Raw genomic sequence first — 23791 nt, forward strand, 5'->3', positions numbered from 1 at the left:
TAAGCCGAAGGGCATAATTCGACTTTACAGTAACATTTAATTTTCCCTCAAAATAAGAATCTACCACTCCAGGTATCACCTTGGTGGCCTCTTTTAAATTGTTACATCCCAAAATTAACCCTATACTTTCTCTAGGGAGTGGCCCAAAAATCCCAGTAGGAATTTGTTGTGGCTCTAATTCAGGATTTAATTTAATTATCATTGAGGGTTGTAAAGAAGCTGTTCGTAAAATCTGCTCCGGTAGAAATGGCGGCTCCCCATGGTTGGTTGTGATGACATTAAATTGTGCGACCTTTCTTCCGGTTCCCCTGTTTTTGTGGCCTGGGGAAGGGCCGACCGGAAGTTTTTTGACTTCCTACTAGGCGGAAGTGAAGGCCAGAAGGTGGCCTGATCAGTGCCATCTTGGCCTGCCACATGGTCTTCAACTCTGTAATATCTATTACCAGCATCAGAGGGAGCCCTGGGTTTAAAATTTCAGGCATTACAATTTCGCACATAATGGGCATTCCTCCCATAATGAAAGCAACTCCTGTGGGGTCTACATACAAATTCTTGGGAGTAGAGAGTTTGTTTTAAAGCCGATGCGAGTGTAATTGTTTGTAAATGGGCTGGATCAATATCAGAACACAATCGAATAAACTCTAAAACTGTACCCTTCTTTCTATGGGGTCTGAGAACATTTTGACAATATTTATTTGCACTTTCAAATGCCAATTGTTTAACAATAAACCCACAAGCACCTGGATCTCCAATGGAGCAGTTTTTGGTCTGGTAGAGCTGCACTACGAAATCAGAATAAATTTCATTGGCACCTTGTTTAAATTTAGTCAGAACTAAGCTAGATTGGTCCCTGGAGGCAATTTGTCTACAGGCACACTTAGCACATGCTGTAATCTGATCATACACCGCTAATTCAAAATTTAGCTGCCTTTCCAAATCAATAAATTCACCTGTTCCGAAAAACATGTCTACAGATGTTTGAAGATCCTGCCTCTGATTCTTTTCTGCCTGCTCCAAACAAAAGTCTGTCCAATATGACCGCCAGAGTAAAAAATCCCCCCACTCAAGTAATCTCTACTGATAGAAATCCAGTCACTCAGTGAGAGCGATTAAGAGCAGATAGTCTTGAGCAAGCTCTGCATGAATGATGAATTTGAACCATAGACCTCGAAGGCATTTTTTAACTCTTTAATAGTTTTAAAAGGGATTACTGCATGGACACGAACATTAACCTGATCATTAACCTGCTCAAAAAACAGAAAGAGTTGAAAGTTGCTAGTGTCCTCCCCAGCTTCCTGGGCCTTTCTAATTCCCCACTGGAATGGAGTAAGGAATGTCATCACCAGTTCAGAGTATCTGTTAAAATTTGTCCTTTTAACAGGGAGTAGCCGAATTCAAATGGCCAGGGCAGATGCCATTAAGCACAACCTGTTAAAATTCCCTGGTAAATCCTGGACTTCACTGTCCAACTCCTCTCCCTCAGACTACAATTCATCCATGGACTCTTCCTTGTCACTATGTTAAATCTGAGCTTATAAGTCTTGTGGAGGAGAAGGAATTTCTGTCTCTCTATGAATCTCCTCTGGATTCTCCTCTTCAGGAGAAGGAACTTCTATCCCCCTGGAGGCCTCCTCTCTATGACTCTCCTCTCTATGGTCTTCTTCCAGATTACTCTGGTTTGGTTCAGGCAAGGCTAAGTTTTTTACTTTCAGTTTTGCCCCGAGGTTTTTTGTTTGAATATAATTTGTTTTAGTTTTTAACTGGCTTTGAGGAAAAGAGATTTCCTTAGCCTCAGGTAATTTTTCTATTTGAATAGACTTAATGGCTCTCTGAATACCTTTTAGTAGTTCTTCAAGGGGCCATGGACTATGGCCCATGTAATCAAAAAGACAGATCTCTAATGCAGTCTGGACCTTTTTAATATTCTCAAATTTTACAGGTAATTCATTAGAAAGGCAAATTTTGTGTAATTTCCTTCCTAATTTGTCCCATGTATGTAAATTTGGTGAATCTTGGTCACAAAACCAAGGGCAACATTCACCTACAATCTTTAAGAATTGTAGCAACTGGATCTTTTTGACCTGCTTTCCCTTCTGATTAATTATTGTCTCTAAAATAGTCAAATACATGTCTTTATCAGTAGAAGTTGAATTTCCCATCATTAAAAAAATTTTTTAACATCCTTTTGCTCCAAAAACTGCCTGGTAATTCCGTGACCCTAAAAATTGTCACAAATCTGCATTTCTATAGCATGTTTTTTAAGTCAACCTAGTCGATTTAACTCATGAGCCCCACGTTGGGTGCCACTTCTGCCAAGCGACCAACGCTGGCTTCATTAAAGAAGGTTAGATTCATGAGTAAAATGCTAGGGAGTTTTAAATTAAAGAGACAACACTCTAATTACCTTTAAAACAAGCGCTAGGACAGCTTCCCCTAGATCCCACCTCCAGTCACCTAATGCTGTAAAGGTCAGAAGAACATCGGAGGAAAAGACCACCAAGAGACTGTCTCATGCAACAGCAAAGGGTTTATTGGGGGTCCAGCATGCTGGGGCTCCAAGCCTACCTGAAGAGGTAAAGAGCAAAGAGCCCCGAGAACAGCTTGAGCAGAGCTTATATACATTCTTTGAAAAGGGCAGGGACTTCACATACAGCATAACAAATCACCTTACGCCACAGGAAAATCAAACAACTCTAAAACATGATTAGCACATTCACTGATGGGAACAAGGTAGGTAGGGGTGATTGGTCAATACAAAAGGGGTATTTGTTTGAACTGATTGGTTTAAGCCAAGAGGGGTGTACGTGCTGAACTACATGGTTTCCCAACAGGTTATCAACTACCATAAACTACTGGGAGGGTTATCTGGCATCCCAGGTATTTCCCTGTCTCATGCTGATTGGTGGCTGCTAGGGGGCTGCTATGGATCCCCACCTAGCCTGACTGAGTCAGGGACACCTGGCGCAGCAGATCTCTCCTGTAGATAAACAATTTAGCAGGGTGGGAATGTGCCTAGGAGTGCTCTGTGGGTTTTTCCGAGGACAAAGGCCATGTCCCTTCCTTGGACAGCTTTGCTCTGAGATAGAGGCTGGTTTTTCAATTCGGTAGCAAGGTCTACTGAAGAGGCTAGCAAGAGAGTGAGAACACGCCAGGGAGTCAACATTTATTGGGGAACAAAAAATTCCAGGGGAAATCCCATCCAATGAAGATTAAGGGGGGCAGCATCCCAAGGTCAGGGGCAATGATTGGGCCTTCAGGACAGTGGCCAGACACGCCTCTGCACGGACAAGCCCTCAGACCTGGAGAAGGGTGGGGAAAGCTCTGACACAGCTGTGTCTAAGCGCCTCTCACCCAGCCAGGGAGGTAACTCAAATCATGTGCGAGGATGGCCTCCCACAAAAATACTATCTTGTTCAAAAACAAAAATACATACTGCTATGGTCACGGTTCTTAGGATGATATAAGTAGTCACTAGCTCCTCAACTGTTGATTCTAGTATATACTTTTTTATTTTAATTAGGCATACATGACAGCAAAATGCATTTTGATTCATTGTAAACAATTGAAGCACAACTTTTCATTTATCTGATTATACATGATATAGTGTCACACACTATGTGCAGTCTTACATGTACCTAGGGTAATGATGTCCATCTCATTCCACCATCTTTCCTGCCCCCATAATCCTTCCCCACACTCCCTCTCCTTTGCCCAATCAAATATCCTCCATTTTCACCATGCCTTCCCCCTCCCCCATTTTAGATTAGCGTCCACTTATCAGAGAGAACATTGGCCTTTGGTGTTTTGGGGACTCGCTTACTTCAGTTAGCATGATATCCTCCAACTCCATCCATTTACCTCAAATTCCATGATTTTATTCTCTTCTAATGCTGAGTGATACCACAGTTTACATCCATTCATCTATTCAAGGGCATTTAGGTTGCTTCCACAGTTTAGCTAATATAAATTGAGCTTCTATGAATATTGATATGGCTGTGTCACTGTAGTGGGCTGATTTTAAGTCATTTGGGAATATACTGAGAAGTGGGATAGCTGGATCAAATGGTGGTTCCATTCCAAGTTTTCTAAGGAATCTCCACACTGCTTTCCAGATTGGTTGTACAATTTGCAGTCCTACCAGTAATGTATGAGTGTGCCTTTTCCCCCACATCCTCATCAACATTTATTGTTGTCTGTATTCTTGACAACTACCATTCTGACTGGTGTGAAATAAAATCTTAAAATAGTTTTAATTTCCATCTCTAATTACTACAGATGTTGAACATTTTTTCACATATTTGTTGATGAAAGGTATATCTTCTTCTGAGAAGTGTCTCTTCAGCTCTAGCCTATTTGTTAATTAGGTGGTTTGTTTGTTTGTTTTTTGGAATTAAGTTTTTAGAGTTCTTTATGTATCCTAGAGATTAGTGCTCTATCTGACATGTGTGTGGCAAAAATCTGCTCCCAAATTGTAGGCTTTTTTTTCACATCATTGATTGTTTCTTTTGCAGAGAAGAAGCTTGTTCATTTAAGTTCATCACATTTATTAATTTTTTATTTTATTTCTTGTGCTTTAGGACTCTTTTTAAGGAAGTTGGGGCCTAATCCAACATGATGAACATTTAGGCATACTTTTTCCTCTATTTGTCCAGATCTCTGGACTAATTCCTAGGTCCTTATTCCACTTTGATTGAATTTTGTGCATGGTGAAAGATAGGAATTTATTTTCATTTTACTGCATATGGATTCCCAGTTTTCCCAGCACCATTTGTTGAAGAGAATACCTTTTCTCCAATGTATGCATTTGGCACCTGGTTCTAGTATGAAATAACTGTATTTATATGGGTTTATCTTGGTGTCTTCTATTCTGTGCCATTGGTCTACATGTCTATATGGGTGCCAATGTCATCCCATTTTTGTTACTATAGCTTTGTATAGTTTATAGGTGTGATATTGTAATGCCTCCTGCTTCAATTTTCTTGATAAGGATTGCTTTGGCAATTCTGGGTCTCTTTTTTTCCAAATGAATTTCATGATTGCTTTTTCTGTTTCTATAAGAAATGATGTTGAAATTTTATTTGGAATTGCATTAAATCTGTATAGTGCTTTGGGAAGTATGGCCATTTTGATGATATGAACTTTGCCTATCCAAGAGCATGGGAGATCTTTCCAACTTCTAAGGTCTTCTTCAATTTCTTTCTTTAGTGTTCTGTAGTTTTCATTGTAGATGTCTTTTACCTTTTGATAAATTAATTCCCAAGTATATATTTTTTGAGGCTATTATGAATGGGGTAGTTTTCCTATTTCTCTGTCCGGATTCATCACTGATGTATAGAAATGCATTTGATTTATGGGTATTGATTTTATATACTGCTACTTTGCTGAAATAATTAATTAATTCTACAAGTTTTCTGGTGGAGTTTTTGTTTCCTCTAAGTATAGAATCACAGTATTAGCAAATAATGATAGTTTGAGTTTTTCTTTTCCTATTTGTATTCCTTTAATTTCTTTCATCTGTCTAATTGCTCTGGCTACAGTTTCAAGAAATATGTTGAACAGAGTTGGTAAAAGAGGGCATCCCTGTCTTGTTCCAGTTTTTAGAGGGAATTCTTAAAACTTTTTGCCATTTAGAATGATGTTGGCCCTGGGTTTAGCATAGATAGCTTTTACAATGTTGAAGTATGCTCCTACTATTCCTAGTTTTTCTAGTGTTTTGAACATATAAGGGAGCTGTATTTTATCAAATACTTTCTTGGCATCAATTGATATAATCATATAATTCTCTTTAAGTCTATTGATGTAATGCATTATATTTATTGATTTCCATTTGTTGAAACAATTCTGTGATCCTGGAATAAACTCCACTTGATGATGGTGCACAATTTTTTAATATGCTTTTGTATGCAATTTGCAACATTTTATTGAGAATTTTTAAAATACTTTTTAGTTGTTGATGGACACAATACTTTTATTTTTTGCTTGTTTATTTTTATGTGGTATCAGGGGTCAAATCCAGTGCATCATACATGCTAGAAAACTGCTCTACCACTGAACCACAACCCTGGCCCCATTTTTGAGAATTTTTGCATCGATGTTCTTCAGGACTATTGGTCTGAAGTTTTCTTTCCTTCCTGCCTGGTATTGGTATCAGGATGATACCACCTTCATAGAATGAGTTTGAAAGGATTCCTTCCTTTTCTATCATGGAATTATTTGAGGAGCGTTAGTATTAACTATTCCTTGTAAGTCTTGTAGAACTCAGTTGTGAATCTGTCTGGTCCTGGGATTTTCTTGGTTAGTAGGCTTTTGATAGTGTCTTCTATTTCCTTGCTTGATATTGATCTGTATAAATTGTGTATGTCCTCTTGACTCAGTTTGGGTTGATCATATGCTACTCTAGAGTATCCTAACTACAACCACAGCTTCTCTGGCTTCAGCCATTTATCAAAGCTAAAAATTATACTATAAAGATACATGAAGAAACAAAACAAGTGGAAACCATCGTGTTTCATGATAAAACACTCAGGGTAACTCCAGGTGAACTGGGCTGCATGAAATAATCACACAGAGACAGAGATACCTTTTTCTTTGGGTCCTGTGACAGCTCCTCTGACTTTTGGGGTCCATGAAAAGAGAGAGAGAAAGCACATGCTGAACCCTTTTCTCAGGAAGAAGCCATTCAAATGAGGCAAGGGGTCAGTTTTCAGGGGGTTGAGTCTAGCTTCATGATGTCTGCTGTCAGTGGGTTGACTGACATCTGGGGATGCCATGCCCCATCTCATGAGCTGTATGGGGATTATGGCAGAGCAAGCGAAAACACCAGAGTGAGGCCTGCCCAAACAGAGGGGCAACATCAGTTCAGTCCACTTTGTGCGCTCAATGCTCATAGTTCACACAGACACAGCCCATGGCTGGCTTGCCACATCTCCACATTCTCATCACTAAAGGCCAAGGAATGCTCAGTTCCTAAGAGGGGAACCACACTTTTACATGACTTCTTTTATGTGTGACTTCAGTTGACCTCAATTTTGTATTTCTGTTGGATCAAACACCCCCATGTTGCCAGTTGGCACCAAAATGAACCAATCTATATTCCAAGTAGCAACAGGTATGTTGAGAGGGAAGATGAAGCAGTGCAAAGAAACAAGCAAAATACAGTGACAATGATATGGCCAAGAAATTCTGAGCAACACAATCTAGCATTAATGTAGTAACATTCTAAATCAGACAATATAATTCTGAAATAGACTGAGAGGGAGATGAGGGCACAATTGTGGAGTGAGGAGATGAACACTACTGCCTCAATCCTCCTCCTTCTCTTTCCTTCCTTCTCTGTTGCTGACACTCCTTGCATCAAACTGACAAGTAATATATCTACATATAGAAAATACTTTAAATCCACACAAAAAAATCAACATATTTATATAACTTTATTGTTGGAGTTAAGTATTTTACTAAATTGATTAATGCCTCAATTACTCTTTCTCACATGCTGTGAGCAATTCAGCACCTTCCTTAAAAAGGTACTAAGTTACTGTGGCTTAGATGCTTCTCTCAAAGTCCAGAAATCACATAAATCATTTGAACAAGGAAAACTTAACCTAGACCTATTCATGTCTGAGGCCCTAGATTTAATCCCCAGCACTGAAAAAAAGAAAAAGAATAAACTAGTAGAAAGTGGTTAACTACTAAAAGAAGTAAAATAAGGCTCCAAAGAATGCAGAAATTGCATATATAGGGAAAAGATAGTACTTCTTGGATTGAGGCAGAGTAGCCAAGGAAGGAAAAAATGCATGACAGGGTCCCCAATGACACTGAGGTGCAGAACTCATTGGGGAAGATGGAACCATGGCCCACTGGAAGGTTGAAATGGATCTGTATTGCTCCAACTCACCAGGTGAGTTTTTGTAATACCCTGCCCCAACATTTCTGACACCAAATGTTTGGAGTTTTCCACACCAACTTATTCTACAACACTGCACATATATGGGTGACCTATAATTCAATTAAGGAATTAGCAGAGACACCCCCCCACAGGGTTAGGTAGACCCCAAAGTCTTAAAAGTATGCCCCCCCTTGACTTCAGATGACAATCACAAGATGGCTCCTCAAGTTACCCACCTGTTTCTGAGGTTCCTGTCACTGTAAGGAGGTCCAGGGAAGTCTCTCCAGTGGCAAAGGAAACCTCTACTCAGATCTTTCAGACCCTTGCCCATACCTGAGAAAAGAACATAAGGATGTGTTTGGCTTTTGCAAAGAGAGAAAGAGCATCATTAGAAAGTGAAAAGTGAATATAGAAACAGAGAATAATGTGGGCCATCTCAAGAGCAAGAAGAGACACTCCACCAGGGATTAAGTTCAGGTTATTTTATTAGGATACAAAAGTACAACATATGATCCAAAGGGAAAAGACTTCCCTGGAGACTGGGAAATATTGAGTAACATGGTTTCCCATTAGGAAATGTGGTCTGCTATGCTGTTTCCATTTGATGTTTGAGCAGGTATTTGATCCAATCAAATGTTAGCCTCAAGCTTCATGAGGTTAGTATTGTCTTTCTATTGAAATCTCGTTCCTGCTTTTTTGCATTCCAAAAAATTTATATGGAACTGGAAACTTACAAAGTGATTTATGGGATTGTTTGATGCATTTTTACCTTTTGGTAAATCAGTGACTACTGGAAATTAACTAACTCAACCTTTGGCCCTATTTCCTCCCCCCTTTCAACTTTCTTCATAAAATTTGTTCCATTGGCAACCTGCCCCCATCCTGAGGTGACCCAGGGGTTTTCTAAAAGTTATCTTATTAACATAAACTCAGATGGCTGAAAGGGGCTGGTTACTAATAACAACAGACTCTCTTTTCATCTCCATCAGGAAAATTCCAAGGGTTTTAGGAGCTGTTTTCAGAGATCAGGGAGAGAAACCACTTTTCAGAAACTTAGGGAAGAGACTAAAAATACAGATAAAAATATCAATATAAACATTTCTTACTATGTCACCAAAAGGTGAGCCTTCTGCACACCACTGGAAGTTGCAAAAAAAGGAAAAACAGCCCAGTATGGTGGCCCATGTCTGTAATCCCAGCATTTAGGAGGCTTAGGCAGGAGTATCACAAGTTCAAAGCCAGCCTCAGCAACTTAGCCAGGCTCTAAACAATGTAGGAAATGTAGGAAAAGACTGTCTCAAATTATTAAAAGGGTGAGGGGTGTTAGTGCTGGGGTTCTAGCTCACTGGTGGAGCAAGTGTGAGGAACTGGCTTTGGTGCTCAGAACCACATTAAAAAATAAACTAAATAAAGTTATTATGTCTATACACAACTAAAGTAAAATATTTTAAAAAAAAATATAGGTTGGGGATGTTGCTCAGTGGTTAAGCACACCTGGGTTCAATCCCTGGTACAAAAAAAAAGAAAAAAGAAAAAGAAAAAAAAATCAGAACTACCTTGCCTTAAAGTGGCCCTTCCAGTGCATTGTACCAACAATCTCACATTGTGTCAGATGTCAAAGAAGTGTTTACAAGGTCCAGTTTTAATAAAACAAAGAGCGGATTTGGAACAGAAATGCAATGAAATGATACTGGATTCTGTCCACATCTTTGACTTTATACTTTATATATGCATACCTGTTACACCATTTTACAAACATTTGAACTTCCATAAAACAACAATCTATCATGACAAAGCCACCTGACAAATAAAGAGGTTCTCATCTGTTCTCCCCACATAAGGAAAGAAGCACTCCCAGGCACTGTACACTGCACTGCTATATTATCCACTCTTCAGATTCAGTCGGTCACATTGACTATACTGTTACCTAAAAGATAACAATTTGCATATAAAATCATAAATATAAGAAGAGAAAGGAATGAAGTGGTTAATATAGAAAAATACATACATATACACCACAAGCAAAGAGAAAATATACAAAACTAATATGTCCTTGTTTTAGAAGGACTGTGTAGTTATATGTACTTTCTATCTATTTTTCAATTCCCAAACTATGTTGTCTCTCCCCAAGTCAGAACAACTGGTCATAGTTGTTTACCTGGTAGAGTGAACACACCTTTATTTTTCCAGGGACTAAGTCTTCAATAGTCAGTCCTGTCTCTTCTTGTTTGCTGTGGTTTTCCATACACCCTTAACATACTAAGAGGAAGTATATTAACTGGACCTATGCTCATGGTCAAAGCTTGCTGAAATTCACCTTACATCTGGAAATTCTCTTTTTCATTTATGTTTACTCTAGTAATTCTTGTCTTTCTCAGTTGCAGCATAGACACAAAATGGAAATGGAGGGAAAAGTCAAAGAGGGTAGCAGGAATGGTGGATATGATCAAAGCACATTATATGCATGTATGAAGTTGTCACAATAAAACCAATATTTTCTACAATGAATATGTACTAATAGCTTTTTAAGGAAGGGATCCATTACCTTATCCTTAATTCCCTGGATTAACATATCACAACATTCTCAGTGGTACCAGAAATTTTACTAATTATGGAAAAATAAGTATGTTCTATTCATCCCAGAATAGGAAGTAGATAACATAGAATGTTGGACTCTTCTCTTAAAACGCTATCATTCACTGTAGTTTGGAACTGAAATATGATCCAAAGGCTCATGTGTTAAAAGCTTGGTCCCCAGCTGGTGGCTCTTTTGGGAAGTGGTACACACCTCAGTAGGTGGGGACTAGGATAAAGAAAGGAAGTAGGTAACTGTGGCTTTGTCCTTGAAGACTAAGTCTTGGCCACTTATCTCTCTCTCTCTCTCTCTCTCTCTCTCTCTCTCTCTCTCTCTCTCTCTCTCTCGCCTTCTGTCTGCCATGAGATGAGCCACTCACTCCACCACCTGCTCCCTGACATTACATGACATTACAAGACCTCCTTTTACTTATAAACAACTGACTGTGCTGAACTTGTAAGGTTAATTCTAAGCCATGAGTAGAGAATTACATCTAGTTTAGCTGAACTATAAGGATGACTGTAAATCATGAGTGCAGGGAACTCAGAGAAATCTTACCCATTTAGGTGACAATGGAGAGGGTTTTAGGATGAGAGATAAAGGAATTCAAAATAAGAAACAAACATATCCAGTGAGAAGTCAATACTAGTGACTTTTATTCTACTTCTCACAGACCAATAGGAGAAAAACATATTTACAGATATGGAGAACCCAAAAATATTGGACCTAGTCATTTGCCTACCATAAGAATTGCCTGAAGAGTTTTAAACCTTCCAGCTATGATAGAACCCATAGTCCTAAACTCCAGAGTGTGTGAATATGTTAAATACATGACTAGGCAACTTTACCAATGTGATTAAGATAAAGGTTCTTTAGCAGGGGAGATTACTCTGGATTCTCTGGGTCAATCCAAACTAATCACATGAACGCTTGTAAAAGAGACCTTTCTTGGCTGTGTCGGAGAAGCAGATAGAATCACAGAAACAAGTTTAAACACATGCTGTGCTACTGGCTTTGAAGATTGAAGAACAGGCCCCCAAACAAAGGAATACAGATGGCCTCTAGAAACCATACAATACAACAGCCTCCAGAGAGAAACACAGCCTTGTCCACACCTTCTTGGACTTCTGACCTACAAACATGTAAGATAATATATTTGTGTTGGCTTAAGCTACTAATTTTGTATAATATGGCAGCAAATAGAAAACTAATATGCCGGGGCTGGGGATGTGGCTCAAGTGGTAGCGCGCCCGGGTTCGATCCTCAGCACCACATGCAGACAAAGATGTTGTGTCCGCCAAATACTAAAAAATAAATATTAAAATTCTCTGTCTCTCTCCCAATCTCTCACTCTCTCTCACTCTTTCTTTAAAAAAAAAAAAGAAAACTAATATGCCCACATAGGTGCCACACCCCGTGTGGAATAAAGCTCTGGCAGAGAAATGTGCTGGTAGAAAGCATGAACCTCCCTGTCTCCTGCACACAGGAAGCGGAGGACCCAGAAAATCTCACATGCTTTTCTGGATGGTGAAAAGGCAGGTGCCCAGTGAGCTAGTGAACCAGAGGAGTTCTAAAATCAGAGGAAAAAGCCCAGTGGCAACCAGGAATAAGTGACCCAGACCTTGGACTTTACCTCAGGGTCAGGGGAAGGGAGACCAAGCAATGAGATGAGACCTGCCTTTTCTCAGGAGACACCAAACCAAGGGTCTTATGAACCAGTTCAGTGTAGCCTCCTGATGGTGAGGACCTGAAAAAAACTAAGAGAAAACACATGATCCATCTTCCCCCACTGTCCCAAAGCCACATAAGACTCCTCCAACCCCCATACTCCCTTTCGGGAAGAGGATAGGAAAGTCATTGATCAAAGCAAAGTCTACATATGTCATACACTCCAAAATGTCTTCAACTGGAAAGCTTTTGCCTCCAACAGGGCAGAGCCTCAGGAACAAGATTAGAATGACTAAAATAATAACTAAACAACATGTAGTCTTAAAGATTTGTGTTTAAATTTGTGACCCCCATTTCCATTAATACATGTTCAATTACATACATTGGTATTTCCTTGATAGAAATTGTTGAGTTGCTTGATAGAAACTAGATCATATAAAACGGCTGAACAGACCCAGATGACCCATGGAGAAAAGTAAACTTTGCTCATTTTTCACCAAGACATTAGTTGGAATCCAATTATAATTTTATATATAATAACTGACTGAGATTATCAAAGGAGAAGAAAAGGGAAGAGAAGGAAGCAAATGGGGGAGAAAAGGATAAGAAATGAAAGAAAAAAAACTTTTTCAGATTTTCAAGTGTGTCAAGTACCATGCTATGCACCTTAATGCACTCTTCACATAATTCCCACAGAAAATTTTAATTTATAACTCATTGTTACAATTTCATGAACAAGATGAGATAGATATTTGTCCACCTCACAATGTGAACCTGTCAATATGAAAGTGTGGATTCTAGTATTGTAATGGTTTTTATCCTTACAAAGTAAAAAAGAATTCAAGTTATACATGAAAACATATAGATATTAATTCAGCAGAGAATGGGGAGATGGTTTAAAAAAAAGACTATTTGATCCTTCTTTTTTAATAAATATGTCCCCAGGAAAATGGCATATGACACAAATTCAGATGGCACAGTCCTAAACTCACCCCCAGAGTTCAAGAGTCCTCTGGATAATCTTTCATTGCATTGGAAACTGTCTTAGCATATGCCTGCCCTAACTGCTACTGGAAGGTTCAGGTGGTCTCATTATCACAGGGAAACTCAATGAGATGATTACTTAGAAATGGATTAATGGATTAATGGAATTCACACACACACACACACACAATGTATTCACTGAAAGCTCTCAAATATGTATCAAGGAGTTGGTTACATTTCATGCACACAAAGAACCTGAAAATCCTCTTCACATTCAACTCAAACCACCTTAGATGTGATCTTCCAGCTCTCACTTCTTCAGCACACCCAAAATATCTATGTGAATCTTGGGCACTCTACTCCTCTTCTCACCTCCTCTCTCTTCCCACCTCATACTTTCTTCTCTGATTTGCTCTGTACCCTTTCTTAGGTAAATAATATTAAACTCTCCAGGTTCCTCCTTTTATGATCTTCACACACACAAAAAAAATATATAAATCAAAGACCAAGCCCAACAGGCAAAGCAAAATTCTCTTAAAAGCAGAGACAATTTTTGTGAACATTATAAATTGCATTGTGTTCCTATAACACAAACACAAACACAGACTTTGCATATAATTTCAAGTGGTTCATTGATTCCTTAAGCAACCTGGACTCTAAATTCAGAACACCAGAAACTCATTTCTCAGCAACCTAGATGCTTAGAATGAATGTACCCGCCCTGGCCTCTGATAGCTAGGACAGCAAGTCACAGTATGAGGTGGCTGAGAGAAGACCAATATCAAGAGCATCAGGAAAACACAAGAAAACCAAATCTGAACCCAAACAGTAGGAATTTGGAGTAAAAGGAATACAAAACCAAGGCCTTACATTAGGAAGATGAAAGTCCTAAGCTGTCAAATATGATTTCTGAAATTTCATGGAGACCAGCAATTCCTATTCACAGTTCCACAGTTCCTGCTCCATCCAGGCTCTGCTCACAACTGAACTCTCCAGTGTCACTGCACCAACAATAAATACCAGTTAAACATGATGTTTTCAAGATCTACAGCTAAAACTAGCCTGCAGTAGATGGTGAGTCTAGAATATGTTCAGTCCTCAACACCACAACATGAAAAAAACAAAGTGAAAATGAAAAAAGACATTAGGGAATTACAAAAAATAAAGAATAATTTAGGGCTGAGGTTGTGGCTCAGAGGTAGACTGGTCGCCTACCACGTATGAGGCACTGCTTGCCTACCATATTAGATCTTCAGCATAACATAAAAATAAAATAAAGGTATTGTATCCACATACAACTAAAAAAAAGTTTAAAAAATATAGAATAATTAAAATACAGGAATGTGAGGTGAGTTCTGTGATCCAATCCCAAGGAGAAGTTCCTATGTTCTTCCAATGCAAGTTACAATCATTTTTCTCTCCTTTTAGGAGAATTTTTCTTTCCTGTTGTGCTTGGCTTTTGGTTAGTTTGGAAATGGGGCAGATTAATGTGTGATGATTATGAAAGAAAAAAAAGAGAAGTTAAAAGTATTTACTGGGAAGGTGGAAAACAAATTAGAGAATAGAGAACAGGAAACCCCATTCCATCCTGGGTGGAGGCCACTGATACAGAAGGTAGAATGGAGCCAGGAGGAGGAAAGGCCAAGGAAACATCAGAGTCACTTACCTGCATACAGGGGGGCCTTCCTCCAGGCTGAAAGGGAACACACAGTGGAGAGACCACAGCTAAAACAAGCCTGCTCAGCATGAATGTGCCTGCCCTGGCCTCCCCTCCATTCTAAAGATGAGACTACCCACAGGAGGAGTGAGACCAGAAAGGAGATGGCCTCTTGCAGTATGCAGGGGCCGCAGGGTGTTGTGGGAAATCCTCTGGACCACAGATCAAGGCGGCTGCTTTAAAGCCCAACTACTACCACTGTCCAACTGCTTTCTCTGTCAGAAAACCATCTGCCTCAAAACTCATAAAAATCCATATTCTATGTGTCTTTATTCAGTTTAGGCACTATGGATAAAAATTATACTATGTATGAAAATATTTAAGAGAATAAAATATAATTCACTCCACAATTGACACTGGTATTATTATATTCAGGCTTTTTCTAGCAAAGATATATTTGAGAAAGGGGTGGGGATGTACCCCATGGTAGAGGGCTTGCCTAGCATGCACAAGGCTCTAGGTTCATGCCTCAGCACCACAAAATGAAAAAATAAAATTTTAATTTTAATTTAAAAAGAGACTTGGGAATGCCAAAAATGAAGAATGATTTAAAGACAGGAATGAGTTCTGGGGTAAAAAACTGCTCAAATTTTCATGTGAAATATTTCTAGAGAATAAGAACCACTTTTTAGGCAGTACATGGTTCACTGCATCACATTCCCACATGTGGTGAGCAGCCCACTTGAAATAGCACCTTCAGGAGCTAAAGAAAACATAATCCCAAGATGGTGAATTCTAGGGAGATAAACAGAAGGTCACACTCCTAAACTTAATGACACCCTTTGCTTATATAGATCATTTAATGAAATCATACTATCTGCCTTTAATCTTCTAGGTGCAGACAAACAGCTAGATGCATTGAAGTTGAAATAAATATATATATATATATATATATATATATATATATATATATATATATAGAGAGAGAGAGAGAGAGAGAGAGAGAGAGAGAGAGAGAGAGAGAGCGCAAGCCAGAGTTGAAACAAGATGCAGAATACATGAAACACCACAGGTCACCATCACATCCAGGTTTCCATGCACTAGGTAGGAAATAGCAGCCCAGATCTAGGAAAGTCTAGGGATCTATTCTGGCTTCCACTAGCTTCCCTGGTATGGTGCTTCACATGTCTGTGCCTAGACAGAAACAAGTAGAGAGGACTCCAGGACACAGGTAGGAGAAGGAAACAAGGAATACATGGAGCATCACTTACCAGACAGATAAGCAGCTTTCCTCTGATCTGAAAAACAACAAGAAATAGGGGAGCTAGGAACTAGAAAGTCTGCTATCAGGGAAACAGAAAATTCAGAAGGGAAAGCAGAACTTACTGAGATCTGTATGAAGTTCATCGGAAAGAAAATGAAAAACAGAATGAACACATGTCCCCAAGAAAAGAAAAGACTGTGTGCCTAGAAAACCCCAGAAAAACTTTTCTATTCACTAGAATTTCTACTACACACCCACCCACTCCACTGACTCTACCTATCCCCTTTAATCTCTTCAGTCACCTCCTCAGGGCCCAGAACCCTGGGTCTCCCTAGAGAGCTGGACTCCAGACTCTGGCCCCTCTCAGCTGTCCCACTCACCACCAGGTCTGCACTTGCCCTGTGGGGTCTTACCAATGGCCTTCAGCATCTCTTCCTTTGCCTGCTGTTCCTCCTCCTTAAGCTGCCACAGGTGCTCCTTTTCCTGCCTCATCCGCATTCTTCTGGAATGTGTTTTTCTGAAAAAAAATAGCTAGGCCCCAAGAGTAGGAGCCCCAGCATGGTCAGGATCACAGCACATGCTGGCTTCCAGGGAGAAGCCTGAGGGAAGAAGGGCTCTGTGGCCAGGCAGACAGCAGGTCAGGGGCACACCCAGGAGAGCCAGCACACTCAGAGAGGCCAGCCCCTCCCCACAGCTCTGCTGGGAGTGGGCAGCAGCACTGACCTGGGATGTAAATAGCCATGGCCTTCTCCTGGCCCAGGACAGGGTTGAGGACAGAGCAGGTCACATCCCCCACAGAACTGTCTCTCACCACCAGAGTGGCCTCCACACTAAACAGCTCCTCACTGTCTTGGGTGTGGGCCTCAGAAAGTGCTGGGACCTTGTTTCCACTGAGGTCTCTCCACTGCACCTGGGGCTTTGGGAACCATCCTGAGGCTTTGCACACCACCCAGACTCCATCCTCTTCTGGCCCTTCTATGTGCACTTGTGGGTCAGAGCCCATCCCTGTGGGAAGGAAGCTGTGGAGTGTCAGGAGGCCACCTTGGGCCCTGAGACCCCAGAGTTGCCTAAATATTACAAAACTTAAAGAGGAAGGTTCTCATGTTGAATTCTGTGAGTTCTATGAGAAGAGAGAAGAAAAGGAAGGAGAACAGGGACCCACACAGGGCAGTGGGCTCTTCTCCCCAACTGTGAGGCCCAAAGGAAACAGGAAGAATTTGGTCCCAGGGCTCCCTCCTTGAACCTCCAGGCTTCTCACCTCACACACTCTCCTGGGACATCTGCCTCTCTGTGTCTATCACATGCAAAATTATATTCAGTGACCACCTTTTCTCATGAATTCTCTTCCCCTACACCCATGTCACCCATGAGTTATCTTTACCAGGTTTCCTCACATACACTTCAAACTAAAAACTCCACAACAGAATTCATAAACTTGGACCACTTGTGATAAAACGATTATTAAAATGTCCCCAATTCCTCACCCTTCTTTATAGACAGTTCTCCCACTTCCATACACTTTTTATTGCCTTTACCTTCTGCGTCTGGGTCCAGGCATGGGATTTGATTTAGCCAAGGAGAAATTAGCTAATGTGACTTGTGCAGAGGTTTGAAAAGCACTTGCACCTTGGTTTTAATCTCTCCCATTTCCACAGGAGGACAATCCTGGGCTGCCCAGTGGAGGATGGACTCATGTAACATTGCCTGATCAACCTGCTATACCTGCCCTAGTTCAGCCAAATGACCACCTGAAACATCAGCACACCCAACCAAGGTGCACCTGGTGAACTTTTCTGCTGACTTAAAAACAAATAAAAATTAAAAATAAAAAGCTTAATTCTCCCTGTTAATGAAATATTTTATTCCTTTTTCTTATACCATTTGCTTTAGGAAATTTCAATTACAAATAGGTACTTTTTCCTCTTTTGAAATGTTTATATATGATTTTGAAAACTGGTTAGGTTTTATGCCAGCTTTGTGGCTCAGGAATGCCTTTCTTAAGGACCTGAGAGCCATTTCTTTGAAATGTAAACATCAGGGAAGAACACAACCCTATGCCCCCCTTTTCTGTGGAAAGATACGAGCCTAACTTATGTGGGCATCTTGCTCCAAGTTGTAAAACTGCTTCCCGTCATAAAGCTGGAGGAGTTTATTTTGCTTCCAGAAAAATCCTATTAGATGACACAGATGGTCTCCCAAACTACCAGGTAAATTTAGGATGAGTTATATGGAACAAATTCTGCTTTGAGCCCTCTTAGTTGAGCATTAGTTCTTCTTCATTTTCAAAACAAGTATACAGGAGATTATATATGCTTGGCTCTAAAAAAGAAAGATGGAATTCCTTTCTGGTTGAGTAATCCCTTCACAGATCAACATAATATGTATCACACTATGATTTGATGCTTATTCAGTAATAAAAGTGTTTTCTCCTAGCATGAAAGGGATAATCTGGTTTTAATTATGTTTCTGAAATATGACCAAAGATGTGAGTAAACCCAGGTGAGATTAACCATCTTCAGTCCCAATTAGTTGAACTCACTTAGTGCCTGAATTAAATACATTTCTATTGCCAGATGCACCTGAGATTGTGGCTGTTTGTTATACAGCCTTATCACAGCAGTAGAACTGACACATAATTATCAGTGTCCTGCCACAAAACAACAAATGATCAAATAAAACCCTGGAAGTCTCTGAACTCTTCTCCTCCCCTTCCAAACTCTGTGCCCACAAATCTACTCAGTTGACTCTAGTTTCTAAACCTGTCTGACCCCTCCTCCCCCACCCCACTGCCATGCCTCAGGTCAGGCACTCATTCTCTCCACATCATAACTGCACTCCATGCCTCCTTCCTGCTCACCTCCCATCCATCCATTCACAGCTAACAACATAAGCATTCCTAGCATGGCTCTATTTAGGATTCCCCTTACTCTAAATCCAAACTCCATAACACAGCACACAAAGCCTTTACTGATCTGATATCTGCCTTCCTCTCCAACACTTCTCCCCAAACTCCACCACCTGAGATCACACTCAACCCCAAGAACTATCTGGTGAAATGCAAATAGCCACCATCACCATGTTGTATGCCCTCTGTCTTTTCCCCTTCCAGCCCATCAACATCCAGGGCTCTTGTGCCAGCCCAGGTGTCCACTCCTAATGACCTCATCCTGACACCTGTGAGTGGTGTTAAGACAGGACCATCTTTTTATTCCAGTATTGCCACTTCTTACCATACTCCCCTCACCCCTCCTACCAACCATGATGTCCTCATTATACCTAGGATAATCAACCATACTCCTACTTCAAAAGTTTCATACCAGGTGCTCCTCTGCATTAAATTCTAGCCCCCCAGATTTCCACCTGGCTAAATACCGACTTCCTTTGAGCCTTGCTCAGACTGTCAATAAGGCTCTGCCTGAGCCCCTATGGAACACTGCAGCTTGTCCCAGCTTCCCAGCCCACATCCTGTGCCCTTTCTTAATTCTACTTGGTCTTTTGTCTTAAATACTTATCAACTTATAACATCTTTTTTTTTAACTTATAACATCTTATACTGAATTATTTATAATAATTTTCTTCCTTTGTCTCTTGAAAGTAAACTCTTCATGGCTGTTAATCTCTGGGCACAGGATAAGTCCCCACATATTTTAGATGCCCCATAAACAGTGTTTGTATTGAATCAATGAATAAAAGATGAGCAACTTTTTTCTTCCATTTCACCTATAAAATGTGAGGCTAAATTGGATGATCCGTGATATTCCCACCAAACCCAGTACTCCCAAGGTCTCTAGAATAGACATCAAGTAACTAACCTGCCACCTTCACTCCCAAATCAGCCTCTTCATAGAAGCCTCCATGTCTGAAGAAGCAGGTGTAGATTCCATTGTCAGAAACCTGGACATTGTGGATGCGCAGAGAAGCCTGCCCTTCAGAAAGGAATTCCCTCAACAGTGAGGTCCGTCCTGTGCACTCAGCCATCTGCTCCTCAGTCTGTTCCTGTTGGTTCCAGTAGATGAACACTGCCTGTGAGAGTGTGGTGCAGAACCACCCCACTTCCATGTTCTCTGCATTCATGGCTGGGACTAGGGTACAGGGCAGTATGGCATCCTCACCCAGCACTGCCACAATGGGGTGTTCAGGTCCCACAACTTTGACCTACTCTGTGGATAGAGACATGGGGGGGAGAAAGCTAGAGAGACACAAACCAAAAAATAGAGAACACATACCATCAGGTGGGAAGGCCACGAAAGCTGGGACAGGGGCCACATGAGATGACCCCTGCAGTCTGATAGATTTGGAAGATATCTTCTGATCATAATGATGTTGCCAGAAATGATGTCAAGGACACTCCCTCACTGTCTTCTGCCCCTGGTTCCAGGTCCTTCCATGAAGTAATCTCTAATCCAGTGGTTCTCTAGATTTCATGCACAGAACTTCTCATTATCTAGATTCTGGGGTGGGCCAATGAATGCATGTTTACAAGGAGTTCCCAGGGTGTTTCAGGGAGCACACATTGGGAACCCCAGATCTAACTTATCCAGTCTCAGGACAAGTCTGAAAACAGACAAAGAGCACACCTTCAGTGAGGTCACATTCTGGTCATCCAGCCACACCCAGGAAATTCCCCTCTTCCAATTCTAAATTTTTTATTTCAGTCTATATTTTTCTCCTCCACTGAGGGAGGAGAGAAATACATATGCACTTTAAAACACAGAGTCAAATGCTACTTACTGCTGTGAAAATCCTTCTCTCATCATTCACAGAAGCCCCCATCACTGCATATTCAAGAAGCAGTTCACCTCACTCTCCACCCTTAGTTCTCTTGGGCTTCTGAGGCTACCACATGACTCCTCTGCATGACAAACTGCAAAGCACCTCCAAAGAGCTACTCTCAAACCCTGTGCCTCTCCACTCTGGTCTCAGCCACCATTAAATCTCAACTAAAGGATGACTAGGATTCCTGACCTCAGTGATCCTTTTAACATATGAGCTAATCCATGTTGCTGCTCTGTTCAAAGCCTCCACGTAGCTCCCCACCTATCCCCTGGCCTGACAAGGTGGACTTTTCTTCCCAAGACCCCTCTGAACTCACCTGCTGCTTCTCTCCCCATGGGCTCTAGTCCAGCAACCCTGGCCTCTGTGCTTCCTCACACCTCAGCACACTGCCAGCTCTGCACAGGCTCCTCCCCCTGCAGGAACCCTCCTTCCAAATAGTCCTACAGCTCACTCCTCCTTCTCCAGGGTTATGTTCCCATCTACACACCACCTCACTGAACACTGCTGTCTGCCCACACCTGCCTCCCATGCCCCTTTCTGCCCACACCCTGCCCTGCTGCATTTCCCATCACGATCATCTCCTCCAACACACTTAGGCCTCTCTGCCTACTTGTAGTTGTTACTCACTCTCTCCTGCTAGAAGGTAAAATTTATGACAGAATTTCTATCTGATTCTTTCATAAAATAGCACCTAACAATCAACATTTCATTATTATTTCAGGAATAAAATGAATGAATAAATGCTTGCAGCACCAAAAAACAAATAATAAGAAGAAGAACAAGAAAACAAAAAATGAGGGAAAATATACTTTCAAATGTTTTATATCCTGCTGTTTAAAACCACACAGAAAGATAGATGGGGACACTCACCCATGGACAGGTGGACAAGGAGAAGCAGGGAAGTGAGACAGCAGAGCAAGGAGTGACTGCAGCGCCCTTCCATATCTTTAGAGCTGGGGAGAGAGATGGGGATGAGGGCCAAGACCTGCAGGCAGGAGGCAGGTCCAGCCCAGAGCTCCAGCACCTCAGCATAGAGAGCAGGGCTCAGGGCTGGACAGCAGTCCCCTGCTGGAGCAAAGCATTTCCTATTGGCACATCATACTAACAGGATGCTGGGCCCCCCACAACCTTGACACTGACAAATAGCTGAGCCTGGGATCCTTCTAGCTCTTCTGGGTAAACTGTGGGACCAGGAAACCATTAGAGTTACCTGGTAAGAAACTGTTCCTTCCTTCTCCACCAGGGCAGCTCTCTCTACCATGCGGCCAGCGCAATGGTTTCATTAATGAGGTTCTTGGCATAAAAGTTAGCTAGCGAGATCGAAATAAACACACAGACTCAGTTACCTTTTTCTATGACCAGGTCCGAGACGGCTCCCCTCTCTGGTTCCCTCCACTAACCGCCCGGCAGGGCAGCAAGGATTACTCAGGGCTAGCAGGAGAGAGAGAGAGCGAGCACGCCAGGGAGTAGCCTTTTATTGGGGAGCAAGAAATTCAGGGGAGAATTCCATCCAATGAAGGTTGAAGGGGGGCCGCACTCCAAGGTCAGGGTCAGTGATTGGGCCTCCGGGGTCAGTGGTCAGTTACACCCCCACACGGACAGGTTCTCTCATCAGGAGAGGGCCGGGAAAGCTCCGACACAGCCAGAGCGCCTCAGACCCTAACCGGGAGTCACCCAGTCACGTGTGAGAATGGCTCCCGACATATTCCCCCTTTCTTTTCGCAAAAATGAGGCGGCGGTTCACTCTCCGGAGTTTCTGCATTCTTGTTCTGAAGACTTGCCATCCTACAATTACAGCGCAATAGAGAATTAGCAGCAAAGAGAATAATCCAATAATGTACCAGGCCGAGTGTTTAAGAATATTTCCAGGGTTGAATCCATTTAACTCCTTCAATATTTGGTTAGCCAAAGAAGAAGGATCTGAAAAATCAGCTCTATTATTTTGAATGTCTTGGATATGGTGATGAAGTTCCAGAATATCCAAGCTATTATTACTATTTTGCCAAATACCTAACAAATGGTTTTTAACCTTCTCCCAATCCCAGAGAGAAGCATTGTACTTGGCAGCTGTAACACACACATACTTATAATTAGCATGGCATTTAAGCCTTTCTTTAAATTTTAAGGCTGAAAGTTCATTACCTATGTCAATAACAGTTGCCTCTAAGGCGTTTAATTTAGTTTCAATCTTTTCATCAATATTTACTTGATTACGCAGAGCCTTGGAAGTATTTTGAGCTAAATTATTAAGAAATTTTGCATGCTGAATATTTTGAGACAATGTCAGAGATGCAGAGACAGTTGAGGCAATAAAAGAGACTAGCGCCAAAACACCAACAATTATAACTCCAATAGCACGTTTAGGTCTTGCCAGCTGGGCATGAATTTGCTGTAAGACTTGTAAACCAGCATCAGCATACCATGGCTCTGAAATATCAGCAGGTAATAAAACGAAAGAGGGCTGATGAAGTATCAGCACTCCTTTTCCTCCATTATACCTAGTAATACAATTGGTTAGGTTACATTTTTTACAAGTAACAATATATCTGTCATCTATCCATTTAACTTTTACATTTCCAATAATTAAAACATAAGGAGATTGGACACAAGCTCATAAGCCATAGCAAGATCCCTCTTTACAGTTCTTGCCAATAAATCTTGGTAAGGGTTTGTCTGTAAAATGTAAGAATTCTGAGGCAGCAATTAAACGCCAAATATCCTTTTGAACACCACCTTTACTATAAGTCAAAATATTACTAACAAATCCTGCAGGTGTCATAGCAGAATTTCTTCGTGACTGTCTCTTATCAATTTTTGGAGACCAGTCTAAAATATACCCACTATCTTTAGACACCTTATGTTGTACAGGAAAGGGATTTATACAATCCATCCATTTAGGAAAGGTGCCAATCTCAATTGTAGAACTATTTGGACAGTGGTATATCTGTGGAGGTTTTGCAGAAATGACTGGCTTATTATGGG

General features: G+C 41.0%; 1 protein-coding gene and 1 pseudogene across 1 annotated transcript; both read right to left on the bottom strand.

Annotated features, from left to right (window-relative positions):
- Positions 1-6410: 6410 nt before the first annotated feature.
- On the bottom strand, positions 6411-7354 carry LOC143402012 (protein cornichon homolog 4 pseudogene; annotated as a pseudogene).
- A 2429-nt stretch (positions 7355-9783) lies between these two features.
- On the bottom strand, positions 9784-22070 carry LOC143402013 (butyrophilin-like protein 1). The gene is made up of 5 exons (XM_076859534.1): positions 22020-22070; positions 19846-20188; positions 16757-17038; positions 14779-14805; positions 9784-9812 (listed from the first exon to the last, which is right to left on the bottom strand). Exons 1-5 carry the CDS (start codon positions 22068-22070, stop codon positions 9784-9786), a joined length of 732 nt encoding a protein of 243 aa, XP_076715649.1.
- Between the last annotated feature and the right edge of the window lie 1721 nt (positions 22071-23791).

The sequence above is a fragment of the Callospermophilus lateralis genome, chromosome 6 (assembly GCF_048772815.1).
Source record: "Callospermophilus lateralis isolate mCalLat2 chromosome 6, mCalLat2.hap1, whole genome shotgun sequence".
Classification (NCBI taxonomy): domain Eukaryota; kingdom Metazoa; phylum Chordata; class Mammalia; order Rodentia; family Sciuridae; genus Callospermophilus; species Callospermophilus lateralis.